The 18106-nt window shown below is 45.3% G+C and overlaps 1 protein-coding gene across 3 annotated transcripts in view; it reads right to left on the bottom strand.

The window, feature by feature from the left end:
* The window catches only part of LOC115132452 (nuclear factor of activated T-cells, cytoplasmic 2-like), a 44697-nt gene extending 36718 nt beyond the window's left edge, over positions 1-7979 (bottom strand). Inside the window, exons 1-3 of one of the 3 annotated variants that reach the window (XM_029665117.2) lie at positions 7494-7979; positions 5879-6809; positions 5510-5678 (exon numbers count right to left, since the gene is read on the bottom strand). In XM_029665117.2, the coding sequence (XP_029520977.2) occupies positions 5510-5678; positions 5879-6809; positions 7494-7638 (1245 nt within the window). In that variant the 5' untranslated portion in view covers positions 7639-7979. Of the gene's footprint in view, positions 1-5509; positions 5679-5878; positions 6813-7493 lie in introns of all 3 variants that reach the window. The other 2 variants (XM_029665116.2, XM_029665119.2) reach the window with 2 other exon arrangements.
* Between the last annotated feature and the right edge of the window lie 10127 nt (positions 7980-18106).

The following is an 18106-nucleotide window of genomic DNA, read 5'->3' as shown; positions in this document are numbered from 1 at the left end:
ATGATTAAGAAGTTGGAGCTCTTTTCTGTCTGTATTAATAAGGACAACACACAGGTCTTTCCATCATTCTACGATTTGTGTGCAAAGGAACTCAAGCTTACGGACAATGTCAAACGTGATATAGCGATGCACCTGAGTGAGCTGGGTGAGTAATTATGCAGGTAGTTTCCCGAAACGGATGACACAAACAACTGGATCCGTTATCCCTTTCATGCCCTGCCTCCAGTCCACTTACCGATATCTGAAAAAGAGAGCCTCATCCAAATTGCAACAAGCGGTTCTGTAAAAATGTTATTTAATCAGAAGCCACTGCCAGATTTCCGGATAGGGCTGCGCTCAGAGTTTCTTGCCTTGGCAAATCACACTGTTAAGACACTGATGCCCTTTGCAGCAACGTACCTATGTGAGAGTGGATTCTCGGGTCCTCAATAGCATGAAAACTAAATACAGGCACAGACTGTGTATGGAAAATTATTTAAGACAGACTCTCTCCAATACAACCAACATTGCAGAGTTATGTGCATCCATTCAAGCCCACCCTCATTAACCTGTGGAGAGTTATTCACAATTTCTGATGAACAAATCAGGTTCTACAAGTAAGATGGCTAAATAAAGAGAACAATTATTGATTATTATATTATTAATATTTGTGTCCTGGTCCTATAAGAGCTCTGTGTCACTTCCCACGAGCCGGGTTGTGACAAAAACTCACACTCATTATTATGTTTAATAAATGTATCGTATAGTATGTGTGGCAGGCTTACAATGATGGCAAAAAGCAACATTGGAGAGTGAGCTGACCCTGGTGCTAGAGGGGGGACAGCTGACCCTGGTGCTAGAGGGGGTACAGCTGACCCTGGTGCTAGAGGGGGTACAGCTGACCCTGGTGCTAGAGGGAGTACAGCTGACCCTGGTGCTAGAGGGGGTACAGCTGACCCTGGTGCTAGAGGGGGTACAGCTGACCCTGGTGCTAGAGGGGGTACAGCTGACCCTGGTGCTAGAGGGAGTACAGCTGACCCTGGTGCTAGAGGGAGTACAGCTGACCCTGGTGCTAGAGGGGGTACTGCTGACCCTGGTGCTAGAGGGGGGACAGCTGACCCTGGTGCTAGAGGGGGGACAGCTGACCCTGGTGCTAGAGGGGGGACAGCTGACCCTGGTGCTAGAGGGGGGACAGCTGACCCTGGTGCTAGAGGGGGGACAGCTGACCCTGGTGCTAGAGGGGGGACAGCTGACCCTGGTGCTAGAGGGGGTACAGCTGACCCTGGTGCTAGAGGGGGTACAGCTGACCATGGTGCTAGAGGGAGTACAGCTGACCCTGGTGCTAGAGGGGGGACAGCTGACCCTGGTGCTAGAGGGGGGACAGCTGACCCTGGTGCTAGAGGGGGTACAGCTGACCCTGGTGCTAGAGGGGGTACAGCTGACCCTGGTGCTAGAGGGAGTACAGCTGACCCTGGTGCTAGAGGGAGTACAGCTGACCCTGGTGCTAGAGGGGGTACGCAGCTGGAGGTTGAATGTTTGAATGGGTACGGGAATATAAAACGTTTGTGAACCACTGATCTACACTGATTGAAGTGGATTTAACAAGTGACATCATTAAGGGATCATAGCTTTCACATGGATTGGTGGCACCTTCACACACTGGTCTCATGACAGTGTTTCAGGAGACAGGAGTGATGAGCTTTTAGTCAGGCATACTCATGTGAAAAAATGTAACGTTTTGTTACCTTTTGACACAATTTATACATGCTGTATAGAGTTAGCAGCTCTTCTTTACATGTTCAATGTAAGCTGAACTTAAAGTACAACTGGCAAGAAACAACTTCCCTGAGAGAAAACAGCCTGTGGTATCGATATTGTTCAGAAACGGTTATTCTAGTGTCAAAATTGACTACAAAGTGTAAATAGGATCATTTTGGTCATAAAGTCAGTCTCGTTCAAAACTGAGTTTTTTAAATTAGTTCGTCATGACTTGAGAGTTTGGTATTGATTTCAACAATGCTCACTTGCCCACTAACACGGGATACACATCTGCAGCGATTGCACTCTATCCAATCCAGCTGCAGAATACACAGACAGTGACAGACTGCCCAGCGGATCAGACTTTGTTAACAGATTTATTCTTAAATGGATTCAATCTTTTTTTTCCTCATCAATCTACAAACAATACCCCATAATGACAAATCGAAGACAGGTTTTTAGAAATGTTTGTGCATTTTTGCAAATACATTTACATAAGTGTTCAGACCCTTTGCTATGAGACTCAAAATTGAGCTCAGGTGCATCCTGTTTCCATTGATCATCCTTGATGTTTCTATAATTTGATTGGAGTCCACCTGTGGTAAATTCAATTGATTGGACATGATTGGGAAAGGCACACACCTGTCTATATAAGGTGCTACAGATGACAATGCATGTCAGAGCAAAAAGCAAGCCATAAGTTTGATGGAATTGTCCGTAGAGCTCCAAGACAGGATTGTGTTGAGGCACAGATCTGGGGCAGGGTACAAAAACATCCAAGAACATAGTGACCTCCATAATTCTTAAATGAAAGAAGTTTGGAACCACCAAGACTCTTCCTATAACTGGCTGCCCAGCCAAACAGAGCAATTGGGGGAGAAGGGTCTTGGTCAGGGAGGTGACCAAGAAACCGATGGTCACTCTGACAGAGCTCCAGAGTTCCTCTGTGGAGATGGGAGAACCTTCCAGAAGGAAAACCATCTCTGCAGCACTCCACCAATCAGGCCTTTATGGTAGTGGTCAGATGGAAGCCACTCCTCAGTAAAAGGAACAGCCCGCTTGGAGTTTGACAAAAGGAACCTAAAGGACTGACATACCTTGAGAAACAAGATTCTCTGGTCTGATGAAACCAGGATTGAACTCTTTGGCCTGAATGCCAAGTGTCACATCTGGAGGAAACCTGGCACCATCCCTACGGTGAAGCATGGTGGTGGCAGCATCATGCTGTGGGGATGTTTTTCAGTGCCAGGGACTGGGAGACTATTCGGGATCGATGGAAAGATTAACGGAGAAAAGTACAGAGATCCTAGATGAAAACCTGCTCCAGAGCGCTCGCGACTTCAAACTGGGGGCGACGGTTCACCTTCCAACAGGACAACGACCCTAAGCACACAGCCAAGACAGAGCAGTATTGGCTTCAGGACAAGTCTCTGAATGTCCTTGAGTGACCCAGCAAGAGCCCGGACTTGAACCCGATCGAACATGCCTGGAGAGACCTAAAAATAGCTGTGCAGCAACGCTCTCCATCCAACCCGTCATAGCTTGAGAGGATCTGCAGAGAAGAATAGGAGCTCCCCAAATACTGGTGTGCCAAGCATGTAGCACCATACCCAAGAAGACTCAAGGCTGTAATGCTGCCAAAGGTGCTTCAACAAAGTAGTGAATAAAGGGTCTGAATACTTATGTAAATATATTTATTTTAATACATTTGCAAACATTTCAAAAAACAGTTTTTGCTTTGTCATTATGGGGTATTGTGTGCAGAGTGATTTTGGAATAAGGGGGGGTAACATAACAAAATGTGGAAAAAGTCAAGAGGTCTGAATAATTTTCCAAATGCACTGTACCTAAGTCAACATATCTCACATTTAACTTGATAAATACTGCATCAGACACCTGTGCTAGATGTAAAATTGAGCGACTAAACCTTCTCTACAAAAACGTCTCAATTAATGACAGATTTATTGAGTTCTCTTGGATTCATTCTGACTATTTTGAGGAAGTGATACTGGCTTTGTTCCTATGGTGTCTCATGGGGGACAAACATCAGTAACTGCCACCGAACTACACCCCAAGACAAAAATCTTGTTTTCTTAGTGAGCAACAGAGAAATAGATGTGGAATCAGTGTGTTCAGATGCTCTTTAATAGAAGACATTTCCACATGTTGACGGTCGTCTGTATATTTTAAGCAGGGCCTATAATTTTCAGTTCATATTTTAACGTTTCCACGGCAACGTAATGAAAGCTTCCTTGTGGTTGTTGACTGTCAGAACCTGGCCGAGTGGAAATGAAGCATTTCTCACTTACTATTTTCTGTCTCTCACGGTCAGTGAGTTGTGCCTGGTGTCATCCAATCATGTGGCTGGCTAGGCACGTCCAAACTCCCTCCCAGTCCCAGACTGAACTCTTCACTTTACTTTTCCCAGTCCCCCTCATTCTGACTCACTCACTGCAACCATGGCAACCGGCTTCTCAAATGGCCTGTTTAGTATTTGCAGCAGTAGACTATTTTACTCACTGTGTCAGACTCAGCTACCTTTGTTCAACACCACGTATTCATGTCACTTTATGACCAAAATGTTCATATTTACACTTTGTAGTAAATTTGATACTAGAATAAATGTTTCTGAACAATATCGATGCCACGAAGGCCATTTTCTATCAGATAAGTTATTGCCTTCAGTTGCGCTTTAAGTCCAGCTTACATTTCTGTTTTTCATATGAGTATGCCTGACTAAAAGTTCACCACTCCTGTCTCCTGAGACAACTGTCATGAGTCCAGTGTGTAAAGGGGTTAGGGTTAGGGGTGTAGATGAAAGTGAGGGGCCAGGGTAATGAAGGATTTGTAAGCCTTGAGACAATTGAGACATGGATTGTGTATGGGTGCCATTCAGAGGGTGAATGGGCAAGACAAAAAGATTTAAGTGCCTTTGAATGGGGTTTGGTAGTAGGTGCCAGGCACACCAGTTTGAGTGTTTAAAGAACTGTAATGCTGCTGGGTTTTTCACGCTCAACAGTTTCCTGTGTGTATCAAGAATGGTCCACCACCCAAAGGACATCCAGCCAACTTGACACAACGGTGGGAAGCAGTGGAGTCAACATGGGTCAGCATCTCTGTGGACCTCTTGACACCTTATAGAGCCCATGCTAAGACGAATTGAGGCTGTTCTGAGGCCAAAAGGGTCATTCCTAATGTTTGGTATATTCAATGTATATTGTTCATAGAAAATTCAATAAATAGTAGTCTAGGAAGGTTTTACTGTAGTAAGTATGGGAGTTAGTGTGAGGATACATTGGCTGCCATATATAAGACATCAGTGCAAGATATAACTCATTTCAGTGAGTGTGGCAGGCTGCTGGGAAGAAAAGAGATGAGTGAGAGAGAAGGAGAGAGAAAAGATGAGGTAAAGGATGACAGAGCGTACACGGTAATACACAGTAGTCATTTTCATAAGCCAGGCCCTGGGGCAGTAGTACCACATGCTGTAATGATGACTAGGAAATACCATTACACGCAACAGGCCTTCCTATTCAGAGTGTCCTACATTAAAATGGGCTACCTAGAACCATAAAGGGTTCTTCGCCTGTCCCTCTTTGGTTTTAGGATATGTTTTAACTTTTTGCTGCAAGGTACTGTAGATTCCTTTCACCAAATGGTTCCTAAAGGGTTCTTGATGGTTCTTCATTTGTTGAAAACGTTCTACATGGAACCAAAAAAGGTTCCCAAAAGCACCTCCTTTTCTAAGAGTGATACAGAGCCAGCGGCGTACCTGGACGACAGGATGACCTCCAGTGGGGGCTTTGACCGCTCCCCTGCTCCCCTCTGTCTCATAGTGGGCTCGGTGATGAGGCTTGGGCTGCACGTCAACATGGAGCTCGTACTGGTCTGTATGGCTGGGGACAGGCCATTCCAGAGGGGGCAGAGAAGAAAATGGGATGCTACAGGAAAAAAGATATGGGAAAAAGGGTTAATTGTCTGTGATTAGGCTTCCTAAAGCGTGGCTCCTAATGTAGTCATATAACTGATACAATGTAATAGACACTAAATCTTATTCATAATATGGGTGTGTCCCTGGTTAGGCAGAAAGTATTCCACTGCACCCTTTATCTACACAGTACAGGCTTCCTACACCATTCACCTGCAGAGGTTGGGGACCAGCTGCTTGGTCCAGTTGGGAGGGATCACAAAGAAGGACTCCACCCCAGTTTTACTCTTAACGTCTTGCTCACAGGACACCAGGTAGTTGACCTCCCTGTGGTTCTCTGGGTAGAGGGCGTACGCCTGGTTGGCTGTCTTCACTACCTTGGTGGGGACCAGACCAGGCTGGACAGTGCCGTAGCCGTTCATGGCCTTAGCCATACTGTTGGGGGTCCCGTAATGGGCACTTGCGTTCTGTTGGGAGTGCTCCCCGTGGCCCCCGTGTGGGGAGGGACTGCGGGAACGGATCCCAGTGACCAGGCTGGGATTCCTGTACATGTCGTAGGTGCGCTTGCCCTGTGGCGAGGTGGAGCGGGATCCTGGCCTAATGGATGGGGAGGGCGAACGGGGGCCGAGGCAGCCCTCCTCAGTACGGGGGGAAGTGCCTGGGGATGTGCGGGGGGAGCCGGTGTGGATGTTCTGAAAGCGGGGGCAGAGGTCTCCGGCCCCCGTCTGGCCACTACTTGGGGACACGCAAGGGGAGGCCCAGGGGGAATAGCTCTCCGAGTGCCAGCTGGTGGAGGAGTTGCTGCTGGCTGGGCTCAGGCACTGGGGCTCTCGGTATACCAGGCTGTCGTGGCCAGGGACGGTCAGAGTGGGCCGGGGACTGATGTTCAGAGGGTGGTTCTGTAGGGAGTCTCGTCCATGGCTGTAGAGCTCACGTGACGGAGTGATCTCGATCCTGGGGCTCAGGGCGATACCCCCAGGCCTGGTGTGGTCCAGGTAGTTTTTAGCCTCCAGGTGTTCATAACCAGAAAGGCTCCCTGGGTTGTGCTCGCTGCACTTGATGTCGTAGGGGGAAGTCTCCTCCAGGGGGTATGCCAGATGAGATGCAACACTGAGGACTCTCAGTGAGGAGAGATTTGGCTCATCTGCTGAAAGGTAGACAGGGAACAAGGAAGAGAAATGATCAGAAGAAAATATATTATTTATAAACGGACTGTCCATTGTCTGTAAAATTACTGAAGATATTACGTTTTCTCCGAAATCACACATCTAACAAAACTTTGGATCCATGTTTGCAATACACATGAGAGCCACATTAAACAGAAATGATATGTTCTTTGAATTCAACAAACAACCATTTCAAATAATAATGTTGTCAATAATTTTTATTTAATCCTTTTGATCAGTTTGATTAACAATCAATGAAAACAAAAAGGTTTAGGTGTGGAAACTATTCACATCATCAAATGGGGCCCCTTGTGACTGTTAGAATATTTGTAAACATTAAAGCATGCACATAAAACAAATGACAGATTATGTTTTCCAGTTAGAAAGTGTGTTGAAACAAGCTAGCCATGATTATACAATGTATACAGACATGCAGAGCAAATGCAGGATCAATTGTATAATTTTTGTGAAAAAAAAAAAAATTCCTTTTAGTAATATTTACTAGAACTATAAGTGGAAGGAAAATAGCATTCTGTCAAAATCACATCGCTGTTTATTGGTTTTCAATGACGCCACTGCATTTAACGTTTTACGTTGAAAAGTAATATAAGCGTCTAAAATGTGAAAAGCGCGCGGGAGACTTGACAAGCCACTGGACAAACCTTGATCTTCCCCGGGAAAGTTGTTGCAAGGTGGTTCATATTCAAACAGGTAATCAAACTCCAACTCATCTTGGCAGTTTACTTGACTCAGTTCCTCTTCCAGCCCTAACTCACTAGGGTCTTTTCTGTCGTAAAACGAGCTCATCTGTCTTATTGAATCAATCTACTTATAATAAAAATTAAAGGAAGCAGATATTTTGTATAATCAATGATGTTACTCTGGCAGTCCTCTTCATCCACGAAGGCCTTGCGATGTCAGAGGCCTTGACGGAGGTGGATAGGCTATGATAGAATCTTCACTTGCTCAATTGAAGCGATAATACGCCACTGATGCCTCAGTAAAAAAAACTGCGAAAAGAACGAGCAGCGAGTGCAACGTAATAGCAGCTAAACTTCCTCTTTCAAACTAAACCTCATATAGAGAGATAAGGCGTGTCTATTTTCATATAGAAGCCCTAAAAAAATACGGTGCAAGGTGTCAAAGGCGGAGTGATCACGCCTCCCTATGATCATTGACAGAACAGCTGCAGCTGCACAACTTCATAGTGATGAGTTGCATCAGTGGTACAGTTGATGTGCTGCTGCCCCCGGGTGTCTGGCACCAAGCAATTACGCATGGCATATAGGGATATCTTACTGTAACTTTTAATACAAACTAAAGATATGCCCAACTAGAGTCGCCTTATATAGCCTACAGTATGAAAGGATGCTAGACTGGCTTACTGGATGAGCATTAGAGCATTGTCATCCATTTTCACCCATCATCCCAGATGCTGTATCAATGAGTCAATAAATATTTAAATGATGAATAATTACAACAACAAAAAATAAGTTCACTGGTATGGTCTATGTTCTAATGAATGTATTACTTACTAATAAACGTTTATACCAGACCCTTTATAAACTACATTTGACAAAGGCATTTCTAAAGCTGGCATTGGTTCATTACATGTAAATCCAATGGAAAAGGCTTCAGGATTCGACTGTTTCGGTGGAAATTGAAACTGTGGGGGAAGCCCTATAAGTTCTTTAAAGAACCCCTTTTAATGGTTCCTCAGAGAACCTTTTGAATATGCTTTTGGGGTTCATTTTTTAACTACCCCCCTCCCCTATTATTATTATTAATAATACGCATAACAATAACACAATCTTTTAGTTGTCCGTGTTTATTAGGATTTTAGTGGCATAGCAGAATAAATATGAGAAACTCCCAGTAGAGCCCTAAGTCCAATGGGTTTATCCTCTGGAGTGTTGATGTTAATGTGTTGATGTTCTCCGTATCCATAGCCACAATGATTTTGCAGTGCATGGTGATCGAACAGGTTTTCTGTTATATTCATCAAAGGTGTAGGCAGTGGGTGAAATCTGTGAATCCAAAAAATAGTAATTATAAAGATGTTTAACAAAACCTGCACATGACAGTATTCATACTTTGGTTTTTGCGGTAAATGTGAATGATTGTTTTATTTTTTATAATGATTTCATACACATACCTTGTCCATAATGTAGGTGAGGATGGTACATGTGATCTGCATAACACACCAATACTAATTGACATACCTTTGTGTGCCTCCTTGTCTGTATGCCTTCAGACACAAAAGTGAGCAGTTCAGTCATCTGCACCCAATACAGCCAGCCTTCAACATGTTCGTATAGCCTACATATTCTTACCTCTTTGATCATTGATATCCATTGAATTGTTCCCATTTTCTGTTTTAGAAAGATTTGCACAAATATAAAAAGATAGATGGTATCATCATAAAACACTATCAATTTAGATTATATAGGGGACAAACCTTACCTTAAATTGAGGAGATCTTTACATTGTTCAGATAAGTGCCTGCCTCTGCTGTCCTTTCAAATTTAAAATCAAATGTTTTAGTTGGGCAGTTAGGTTCCTGCAAGAACCCCCACCAACTAAGGAGGTTCCTCGATAAACCCCACCTCTTATGGGGTTCTTGGAAGAACCTTTTGGGGGTCATTTTCCGTGCCAAGAACGCTAAGGTTCTTCTAAGAACTTTGAGCATCTTAGAAGAACCCCCGTTGAACCTCAATTTTTTTGAGTGAAGGCAGTACAGTAGACTAGGTTGAAGATACCCAGGTCAGGACAACCTAATAATTCCATGAGGAAGCTTTTAAAAAAATAAACAGATTCATGGGACCAATGTCGTTGCTAACCAGCATCACTGGTCCCATTGTTTAGAATTCTTCCTAATGTATGCAGAGTTATGGAATATTAGAATCCTCTTGTAGACAGGCCCCCGACCGGTATACGTAACCAAGACGACACTTAGTGGGTTGTACTCATGAAACAGCACAGAATGTACCTCTGTTCAAACTGCACCTCCCAGGGTGCAATGTGCTCAGTCGGATCGTACTAAAAAACAACATTATGTGGCCCAAAACCAGGGCCCGCATTCATAAAGCATCTCAGATTAGGATTGCTGATCTCAGTTTAGCATGTTCGATTATAATAAATATGATTACAAGGACAATGGGAACTGATCCTATATCAGCACTCCTTCTCTGAGACGCTATATGAATACAAGCCCTGATTTACATTGAATTGAGAGAGCCTGACTTCTGGTCCCAGATCTGTTTGTGCTGTGGCATGACAATACCCATAGGAGTTGATTAAACAGCACATACATATGTAGGATCAGGCTAGAGAAAGTTGACAGATTATTGTCATTTAAACCGCAGCCTGCGCTCCTTGGTGTCTAAACTTGTTTTTTAATAGGATACTTAATATTTGTGATAAACTTGACAGTGGAACAACACCATTTGTAGTTATTACACCAGCAAACCCTAAAGTATCAGCTATTACAGTACAACCATTGTTATAGCATTGTAATAACGTCTTGTAATAACACCATACCGCAATAGTTATATTGTAAAAGTTTACAGCAGAAGTCTGAAATATGTGTGGGTCCTACTCCTAACTGCTCTTAGCAACAATAACTGAAAAAGAGTCCCATGCTAAAATTAGGTGCAGCCTAATAATGCCTTGATAGCAAAAACACGTGTGAAATGGCTTATTAATGAAATATTTTTTTAAATAATTTGTTAAATTTATTAATTCCAAACCAATGCATACCTTACCTGAAAGTCTCTTGCCTTGGCATTGTCATCATACTGAACTCCCAAAGACGGTCAACATACTGAACTCCCAAAGACGGTCAACATACTGAACTCCCAAGGACGGTCAACATACTGAACTCCCAAGGACAGTCATCATACTGAACTCACAAGGACGGTCAACATACTGAACTCCCAAGGACAGTCAACATACTGAACTCCCAAGGACAGTCAACATACTGAACTCCCAAGGACGGTCAACATACTGAACTCCCAAGGACGGTCAACATACTGAACTCCCAAGGACAGTCAACATACTGAACCCCCAAGGACAGTCATCATACTGAACTCCCAGCCTACCCAGTCAACATACTGAACTCCCAAGGACGGTCAACATACTGAACTCCCAAGGACAGTCAACATACTGAACTCCCAAGGACGGTCAACATACTGAACTCCCAAGGACAGTCATCATACTGAACTCCCAGCCTACCCAGTCAACATACTGAACTCACAATTAATAATGCAAATGAAATCATGTCCCATCCCATAGGCTTTAGGTAACAGCTAACAATGTCTATGATACATCTTTACCATTATAGTATTATTATGAATTTTGATACATTACTGCCCATTATAGACTCATTAATGTTATTTTAAGAATGAGGTTAGCCTACTGGTAATACATGTAAACTATTAGAATTATAACCTGAAGCGTCATATTCATGTGACTACAATGACGTATAACCCCTACATTAGCCTACCTTACACGGCGCTATAGTGTTCCCCAATGGCTGTCCTGGGGGCATGTAATAGCGAATCGCCTGGTAGGCTATAGGTTGATCAACTCACGGGCGTCAGTTATTTCCCAAACCACTAACTGTCCAGATATACCACATACGTTAGACAACTAACGAATCCATAAACCCTATTTTGTCGAATATACAATGTAAAATTACATGTACATACGTCCAGGACTAGGCTATTAGGCTACTCGAAAATCAATAGGGTTGATAAATTACCAGATTATCACAATTCAGCACGCGGCATCCATACCTTGATCCATCGACCTCATGTTGTGGTACTGTGCCAATCTCCAAGATTCTCTAAACATTTGGAATACAGTAAAAATAATTATAAAAAAATATTATCCTATCATAGCAATAGAAATCCACTCGCGTAAAAGGCAAAATAAAAATGAAGTATTAGACGTCCAATAGTCGTTTATAAATTCAGAAACATGGAGCTAAAATAGACTCCAGCAAGCTATAGTTGAACTTCTTTTCCTTACTCTGAGGATTACTTGAGTATCAAGAGCGGGTTCCTTCCCTGCTCTGGGTGTTTATAATGGTCCAATGCTGTAAAATAACGGGATTCCCTCAGTGTTTCCTCCTGTTTATGCACTTCGCCATGGAAACCTGGAGCGGCTCCATCTCTCGGAGACTCAGGGCTTTCCTGCAAAGCCCACGCTCAGGAATCCATGACGTCTCCGGCTCATGCGCCAAGGCATTTCGGCGGCTTCTCGCAGACAGTGGCACACAATAACTTCATTGTAGGGATGTGAAATAATTACTGTAGGACAGAGGCAAAAACAATGAAAACAGTATGTATACTATATACAGTACATAAATGTTTCAGGCTACACATTGTTAATGTTTGATGGTCACTTTACTGTAACTTGTACCTTTTAATTGAGTTGTAAAAATCAGTAGTCATATAGGCTTTTCACTTAATTACAGTCTGGTTTTGAACCTGTGGGATATGTTGCTGGAAATAAAATTAGGCTATTGGTTGGCTTGCTTGTCATGTCAAACATGGAATCTTTTTGAGGAATTCTCAGTTTCACCCATTCAACTTTCTATTGGAAACATCTAATATAAGACGGAAAAAAGTTTGAAATCATGGACTGCTAAATTGACCCCAGCAAACATTTGCATTACAAATACATGTGGCATATATTACCATTAGACATACATATTTCGCAGGGAAGTAGCTAACAAAAAACAGAAGATTATTTAGGCCTTTTTCTTTTTGCACCTTACATGTGGAATTATCTCCAATGGACTTTACATTTGGAGGAATTGGTGCTTCTGGGACATTTCAGACGGCTGTTATGGGACCTTTTTACTGAAGAATGTGTCTGTTTATTATGATTGTGTTTTGCTTTACTGTCACGCCCTGATCTGTTTCACCCGTCTTTGTGATTGTCTCCACCACCCTCCAGGTATTCCCCATCATGCCCTGTGTATTTATGTGTTCTCTGTTTGTCTCCTGGTTGTGACCCTTGCCTGTCCTGACCCTGAGCCCGCCCGCCTGACCACTCTGCCTGCCCCTGACCCTGCCTGCCGTCCTGTACCTTTGCCCCATCTCTGTATTACCGACCTCTGCCTGATCTGACCCTGAGCCTGCCTGCCATCCTGTACCTTTGCCCCTGTTGTTGTAATAAACATTGTTACTTCGTCTGCTGATGGTACGAACTGGCCTTGACTGACCCAGTAGACCCGGACCAGCTGCGCAACGCCATCTCCTCCCACGACCGGAGACCAAGGCTATGAACACCTACATTGGGGACTCCCTAGCTGCAGGATTTATGCGTCCTTTGTCCTCTCCCGCGGGTGCAGGGTTCTTCTTTGTGGAGAAGAAGGACAAGACCCTGCGCCAGTGCATCGACTACTGGGGCCTCAATGACATGTCGGTGAAGAACCGCTACCCACTACCACTCATCTCCTCGGCCTTCGAGCCGCTCCAGGGGGCCACCGTGTTTTCCAAGCTGGATCTACGGAATGCCTACCATCTGGTGCGGATACGAGAAGGGGATGAGTGGAAGACCGCCTTCAACACGGCCAGTGGCCACTACGAGTATTTGGTCATGCCATTTGGCCTCACCAACGCCCCTGCTGTGTTCCAGGCTCTAGTAAATGATGTTCTCCGCGACATGTTGAACCGGTTCGTCTTCGTCTACATTGATGACATCCTCGTCTTCTCCCGCTCCCCCCAAGACCATGTGCTCCACGTCTGACATGTTCTTCAACACCTCCTGGAGAACCAGCTCTTTGTCAAGGCAGAGAAGTGCAAGTTCCATCGCTCCACCATCCCCTTTTTGGGGTACATCATCTCTGCTGGGAGTGTCCAGATGGATCCCGGGAAGGTGAGAGTGTTGGTGGATTGGCCCCAGCCTTCGTCCAGGGTGCAGCTGCAACGTTTCCTGGGCTTCGCCAACTTCTGTCGCCACTTCATCTGGCATTACAGCACCCTGGCTTCCCTCCCTGTCAGCACCCATTTCTCCCAAGGTTCCATTCCTGTGGTCCCCTGCTGCTGACCGGGCGTTCCGGGACCTCAAACACTGCTTCACCACTGCTCCCATCCTGGTTCATCCTGACCCTTCCCATCAGTTCATGGTGGAGGTCGATGCATTGGATGTAGGAGTGAGGGCGGTCCTGTCCCAGCGTCCTGCCCTGGACCTGAAGCTACATCCCTGCGCCTTCTTCTCCCATCGCCTCAATGCCATGGTTCTCCCAGCCGAACCCCGGGGGGAGAGGGGGTCCCGATAACCGGATGTTCATGCCTGACACTCCTCCAGACTGGCCTGCCACCCGGGGTCCTGCCAGATCCTGGCATTTGTGCAACAATGCTTTTTGTGGCCCACCATGGTCCCTGACGTCTCCGCATTCATCGCCGCTTGCCCAGTGTTAGCTCAGAATAAGACTCCATCGGCAAGCTCTGGTTGGCCTTCTGCAACCTCTGCCTGTCCCTCACCATCCCTGGTCCCACATATCCCTGGATTTTGTCACGGGTCTCCCCCTGTCTGAGGGCAACACTGTCATCCTGACTGTGGTCGATGGGTTTTCCAAGGCCGCCCACTTCATTCCTCGCCCCAAACTACCCTTGGCCAAGGAGACGGCCCAGCTCATGGTGCAGCATGTCTTCCGGATCCATGGACTGCCCATGGACATGGTCTCCGACCAGGGTCCTCAGTTCTCGTCCCAGTTCTGGAAGGCGTTCTGCACCCTCATTGGGTCTTCGGCCAGCCTGTCCTCTGGGTTTCACCCCCAGTCCAATGGCCAGTGAGAGCGAGCCAACCAGGACCTTGAGACAACTCTGCGCTGCCTGGTCTCCGCCAACCCCACCACCTGGAGCCAGCATCTTGTGTGGGTCGAATACGCATGCAACACCCTTTGCCCATTGAATGTTCCCTGGGGTATCAGCCCCCGCTCTGCTGAGCAGGAGGAAGAGGTTGGCGTACCTTCTGCCCAGATGTTTGTCTGCTGCTGTCATCGTACCTAGGAGAAAGCCCAGTCGCCCCTCCTCAAGACCACCTCCAGATATCGACGACAAGCGGATCGCCATCGGACCCCGGCTCCCTGGTATCATCTTGGGCAGAAGGTATGGCTATCCACCCGGGATCTGCCCCTCCGGGTGGAATCCCACAAACTCTCCCCCCAGTTTATTGGCCTGTTTCCCATCTCTAAAATGATTAGTCCCTCTGCTATTCATCTTCTGTTGCCCTGTACCCCTCATATACACCCCACCTTTCATGTGTCCTGTGTTAAACCCATGTCTCACAGTTTTCTGTTTCCAGGCCCACCCCTCCTCCTTCGGCATACACAGGGATACGCCTCCTGAGTGTTCGACCACGGGGCAGGGGTTTCCAGTACCTGGTTGACTGGAAGGGTTTTGGCCCGGAGGAGATGTGTTGGGTCCCCTCTAGTGACATCCTGGACCTAGCCCTCATCGCCCCGTTTGGGATACTGTCACATCCTGATCTGTTTCACCTGTCTTTGCGATTGTCTCCACCCCCCTCCAGGTGTCGCTCATCTTCCCCATTATCCCCTGTGTATTTATACCGGTGTATATAGCAGTCTCTCTTTTCTCGTCTACCTGGTTTTGACCCTTGCCTGTCCTGACCCTGAGCCCGCCCGCCTGACAACTCTGCCTGCCCCTGACCATGAGCCCGCCCGCCTGACAACTCTGCCTGCCCCTGCCTGACCATGAGCCCGCCCGCCTGACAACTCTGCCTGCCCCTGACCATGAGCCCGCCCGCCTGACAACTCTGCCTGCCTGACCCTGACCCTGAGCCCGCCCGCCTGACAACTCTGCCTGCCCCTGACCATGAGCCCGCCCGCCTGACAACTCTGCCTGCCCCTGACCATGAGCCCGCCCGCCTGACAACTCTGCCTGCCCCTGACCCTGAGCCCGCCCGCCTGACAACTCTGCCTGCCTGCCCCTGACCATGAGCCCGCCCGCCTGACAACTCTGCCTGCCCCTGACCATGAGCCTGCCTGCCCCTGACCATGAGCCTGCCTGCCCCTGACCATGAGCCTGCCTGCCGTCCTCTACCTTTGCCCCGTCTCTGGATTTTGTATCAAGGCACAAGGCGAGACCCAAATGCAGACACAGGAGGCAGATGGTTGGAGTCTTACAATGTTTATTAATCCAAATGGGTAGACAAGAGAATGGTCGTGGACAGGCAAAAAAGTCAAAACCAGATCAGAGGCCAGGACGTACAGAGTTGCAGACAGGCTCATGGTAAAGGCAGGCAGAATGGTCAGGCAGGCGGGTACAAAGTCCAGAACAGGCAAGAGTCAAAACCGGGAGGACTAGAAAAAGGAGAATCCAAAAAGCAGGAGAACGGGGAAAACGCTGGTTGACTTGGAAACATACAAGACGAACTGGCACAGAGAGACAGGAAACACAGGGTTTAATGTGTATATTGTATTTTGACATGTATTGTGGTGCTAAACAGGGCTCCTCTGGAAAAAAGACCTTGGTCTCTAGATTGACTCCCTGTCAAAATAAAGGTTAAATAAAAACCTGACAGATCGGTACATATGACATCAATTTAACTTTTCATAATATGAACAAGGCCCCACTATCCTGGCTTCTATGCTAATGGTCAACAATGACATGTCATTGTTTGGATTGCATTTTGGTAACACAGTCAGCTCTTGGGGCTTATGCATCATCCTTTTTGGACTTTTAATATGTACATTTGCTACTGTAAATCTATTCACACGTAATACACACACTAGCAATTAAACACTCAAGGTCTACCTGAAGCATTTATCTTGGAAAGGTCTTTTTAAATCATGGGACCGGGTAACCCAAACCAATAAATGTTTCAAGAAAGCCTAATTCAGCACATTAACAAGTTCAGTGTGGTGCCCAGAGGAGGAAGCAGTGGAATTAGACATACAGAGAAGCCAAGGTAAACTTAACAGACATTAGTTCCAAAACCATGCAGGCCAATATCAGGCCCTTACTCTCTTAAACCCATTTTGTGGATTGGTTTATGCTACATAATACAAAGATAGGTGATTAGACATTTTAATACCTTGTAACAGGATGCATCCCAGAGTATGTGGAACTTGTGAATGGATCAAGTACTGGATATGCAACCATTTTCTTTAATTAAGTAAGAGGACATTTCCCACCATTAATATATAATGACTTATGAGGACTTATGGAGGCATTCATAAAGCTTTTAAAGTTGTTGTTCATTTAAAGTGGAAGAACCTTTATACCCATTGTGGTACATTGTACATTGTAGAAAATTAGGACACTGATATGTGTACTGACATCAAATTGAATCTCATTTTATTTGTCACATGCTTTGTAAACATGTGTAGACTAGCAGTGAAATACTTGCTGAGTTAAATATTTAAAATAATGTATAAAATAAAATACAAACAAAATAATACAATAAGAATAATATAAAATAAAAGTCAATGACGTGAGCAGCAGATCTTTCCATAGGAAAATATGTGTACTTTAAGGGGCATAATCAGGGATCTGATTCGAGTTCTGACATGGTTTTGGGTGCTAGATCCAGACTATCAAACTAAGTCACTGCAGTCAGTGACTGCAGAAAATCACACAATTCAGAGTATACATTTTAGGGTTAGCCTAACTCTCTGGCCGTCTGAGTTAAATCCATTGCCTACCAGATGTAAATTCCTCCACTGTGACGTTACTCTTGTGCAACGCAAATGATGAATGAGAAAATGAATATAGTTTGAGAAGGGAAACCTGACTGCGCCTGTCCAGAAGGCCCAAGTTTTTTATTTACGTTTTTTTCTAGAGGAACCCACTTTTTCAAAATGTATGCAGGATTCTTCCTTCACTGTATAACAGCTCATTTAGGGAGCATTGTCTGGGTTATAGCATTACACCATTTGAGTTTTTCAATTGTAACATGCGTGTTTGAGTTTTGAAACCAGTGAAGCAGTGGAACTTTGATGTGGAAATGCATGGCACATTATATCATGTCTCTTGGAAAGCTTTCGAAGGAAATTCAGACAGATTAAGGTATGCGTAGACATTTGGCTCCATTTGAGTTTCACCTTAAGAAATCCATGCAATTGTTTTATTGAAGGTAGACTACGCGATATGACATCATCATCAGCAGTGAGACTTCTTCCTTACAGTAATCAACAACAACCAAATTCAAATCTGCCAAGACTGTAAGCACTGGTTGTTCACAATTTATATCCACCCCTTACAGGGACACCTGCATTTGTAAAAGCAAAAATTGGAAT

This window comes from Oncorhynchus nerka, linkage group LG7 (genome assembly GCF_034236695.1).
Source record: "Oncorhynchus nerka isolate Pitt River linkage group LG7, Oner_Uvic_2.0, whole genome shotgun sequence".
In the NCBI taxonomy this organism is placed as follows: domain Eukaryota; kingdom Metazoa; phylum Chordata; class Actinopteri; order Salmoniformes; family Salmonidae; genus Oncorhynchus; species Oncorhynchus nerka.
This window is presented reverse-complemented; position numbering and strand designations above follow the sequence as displayed.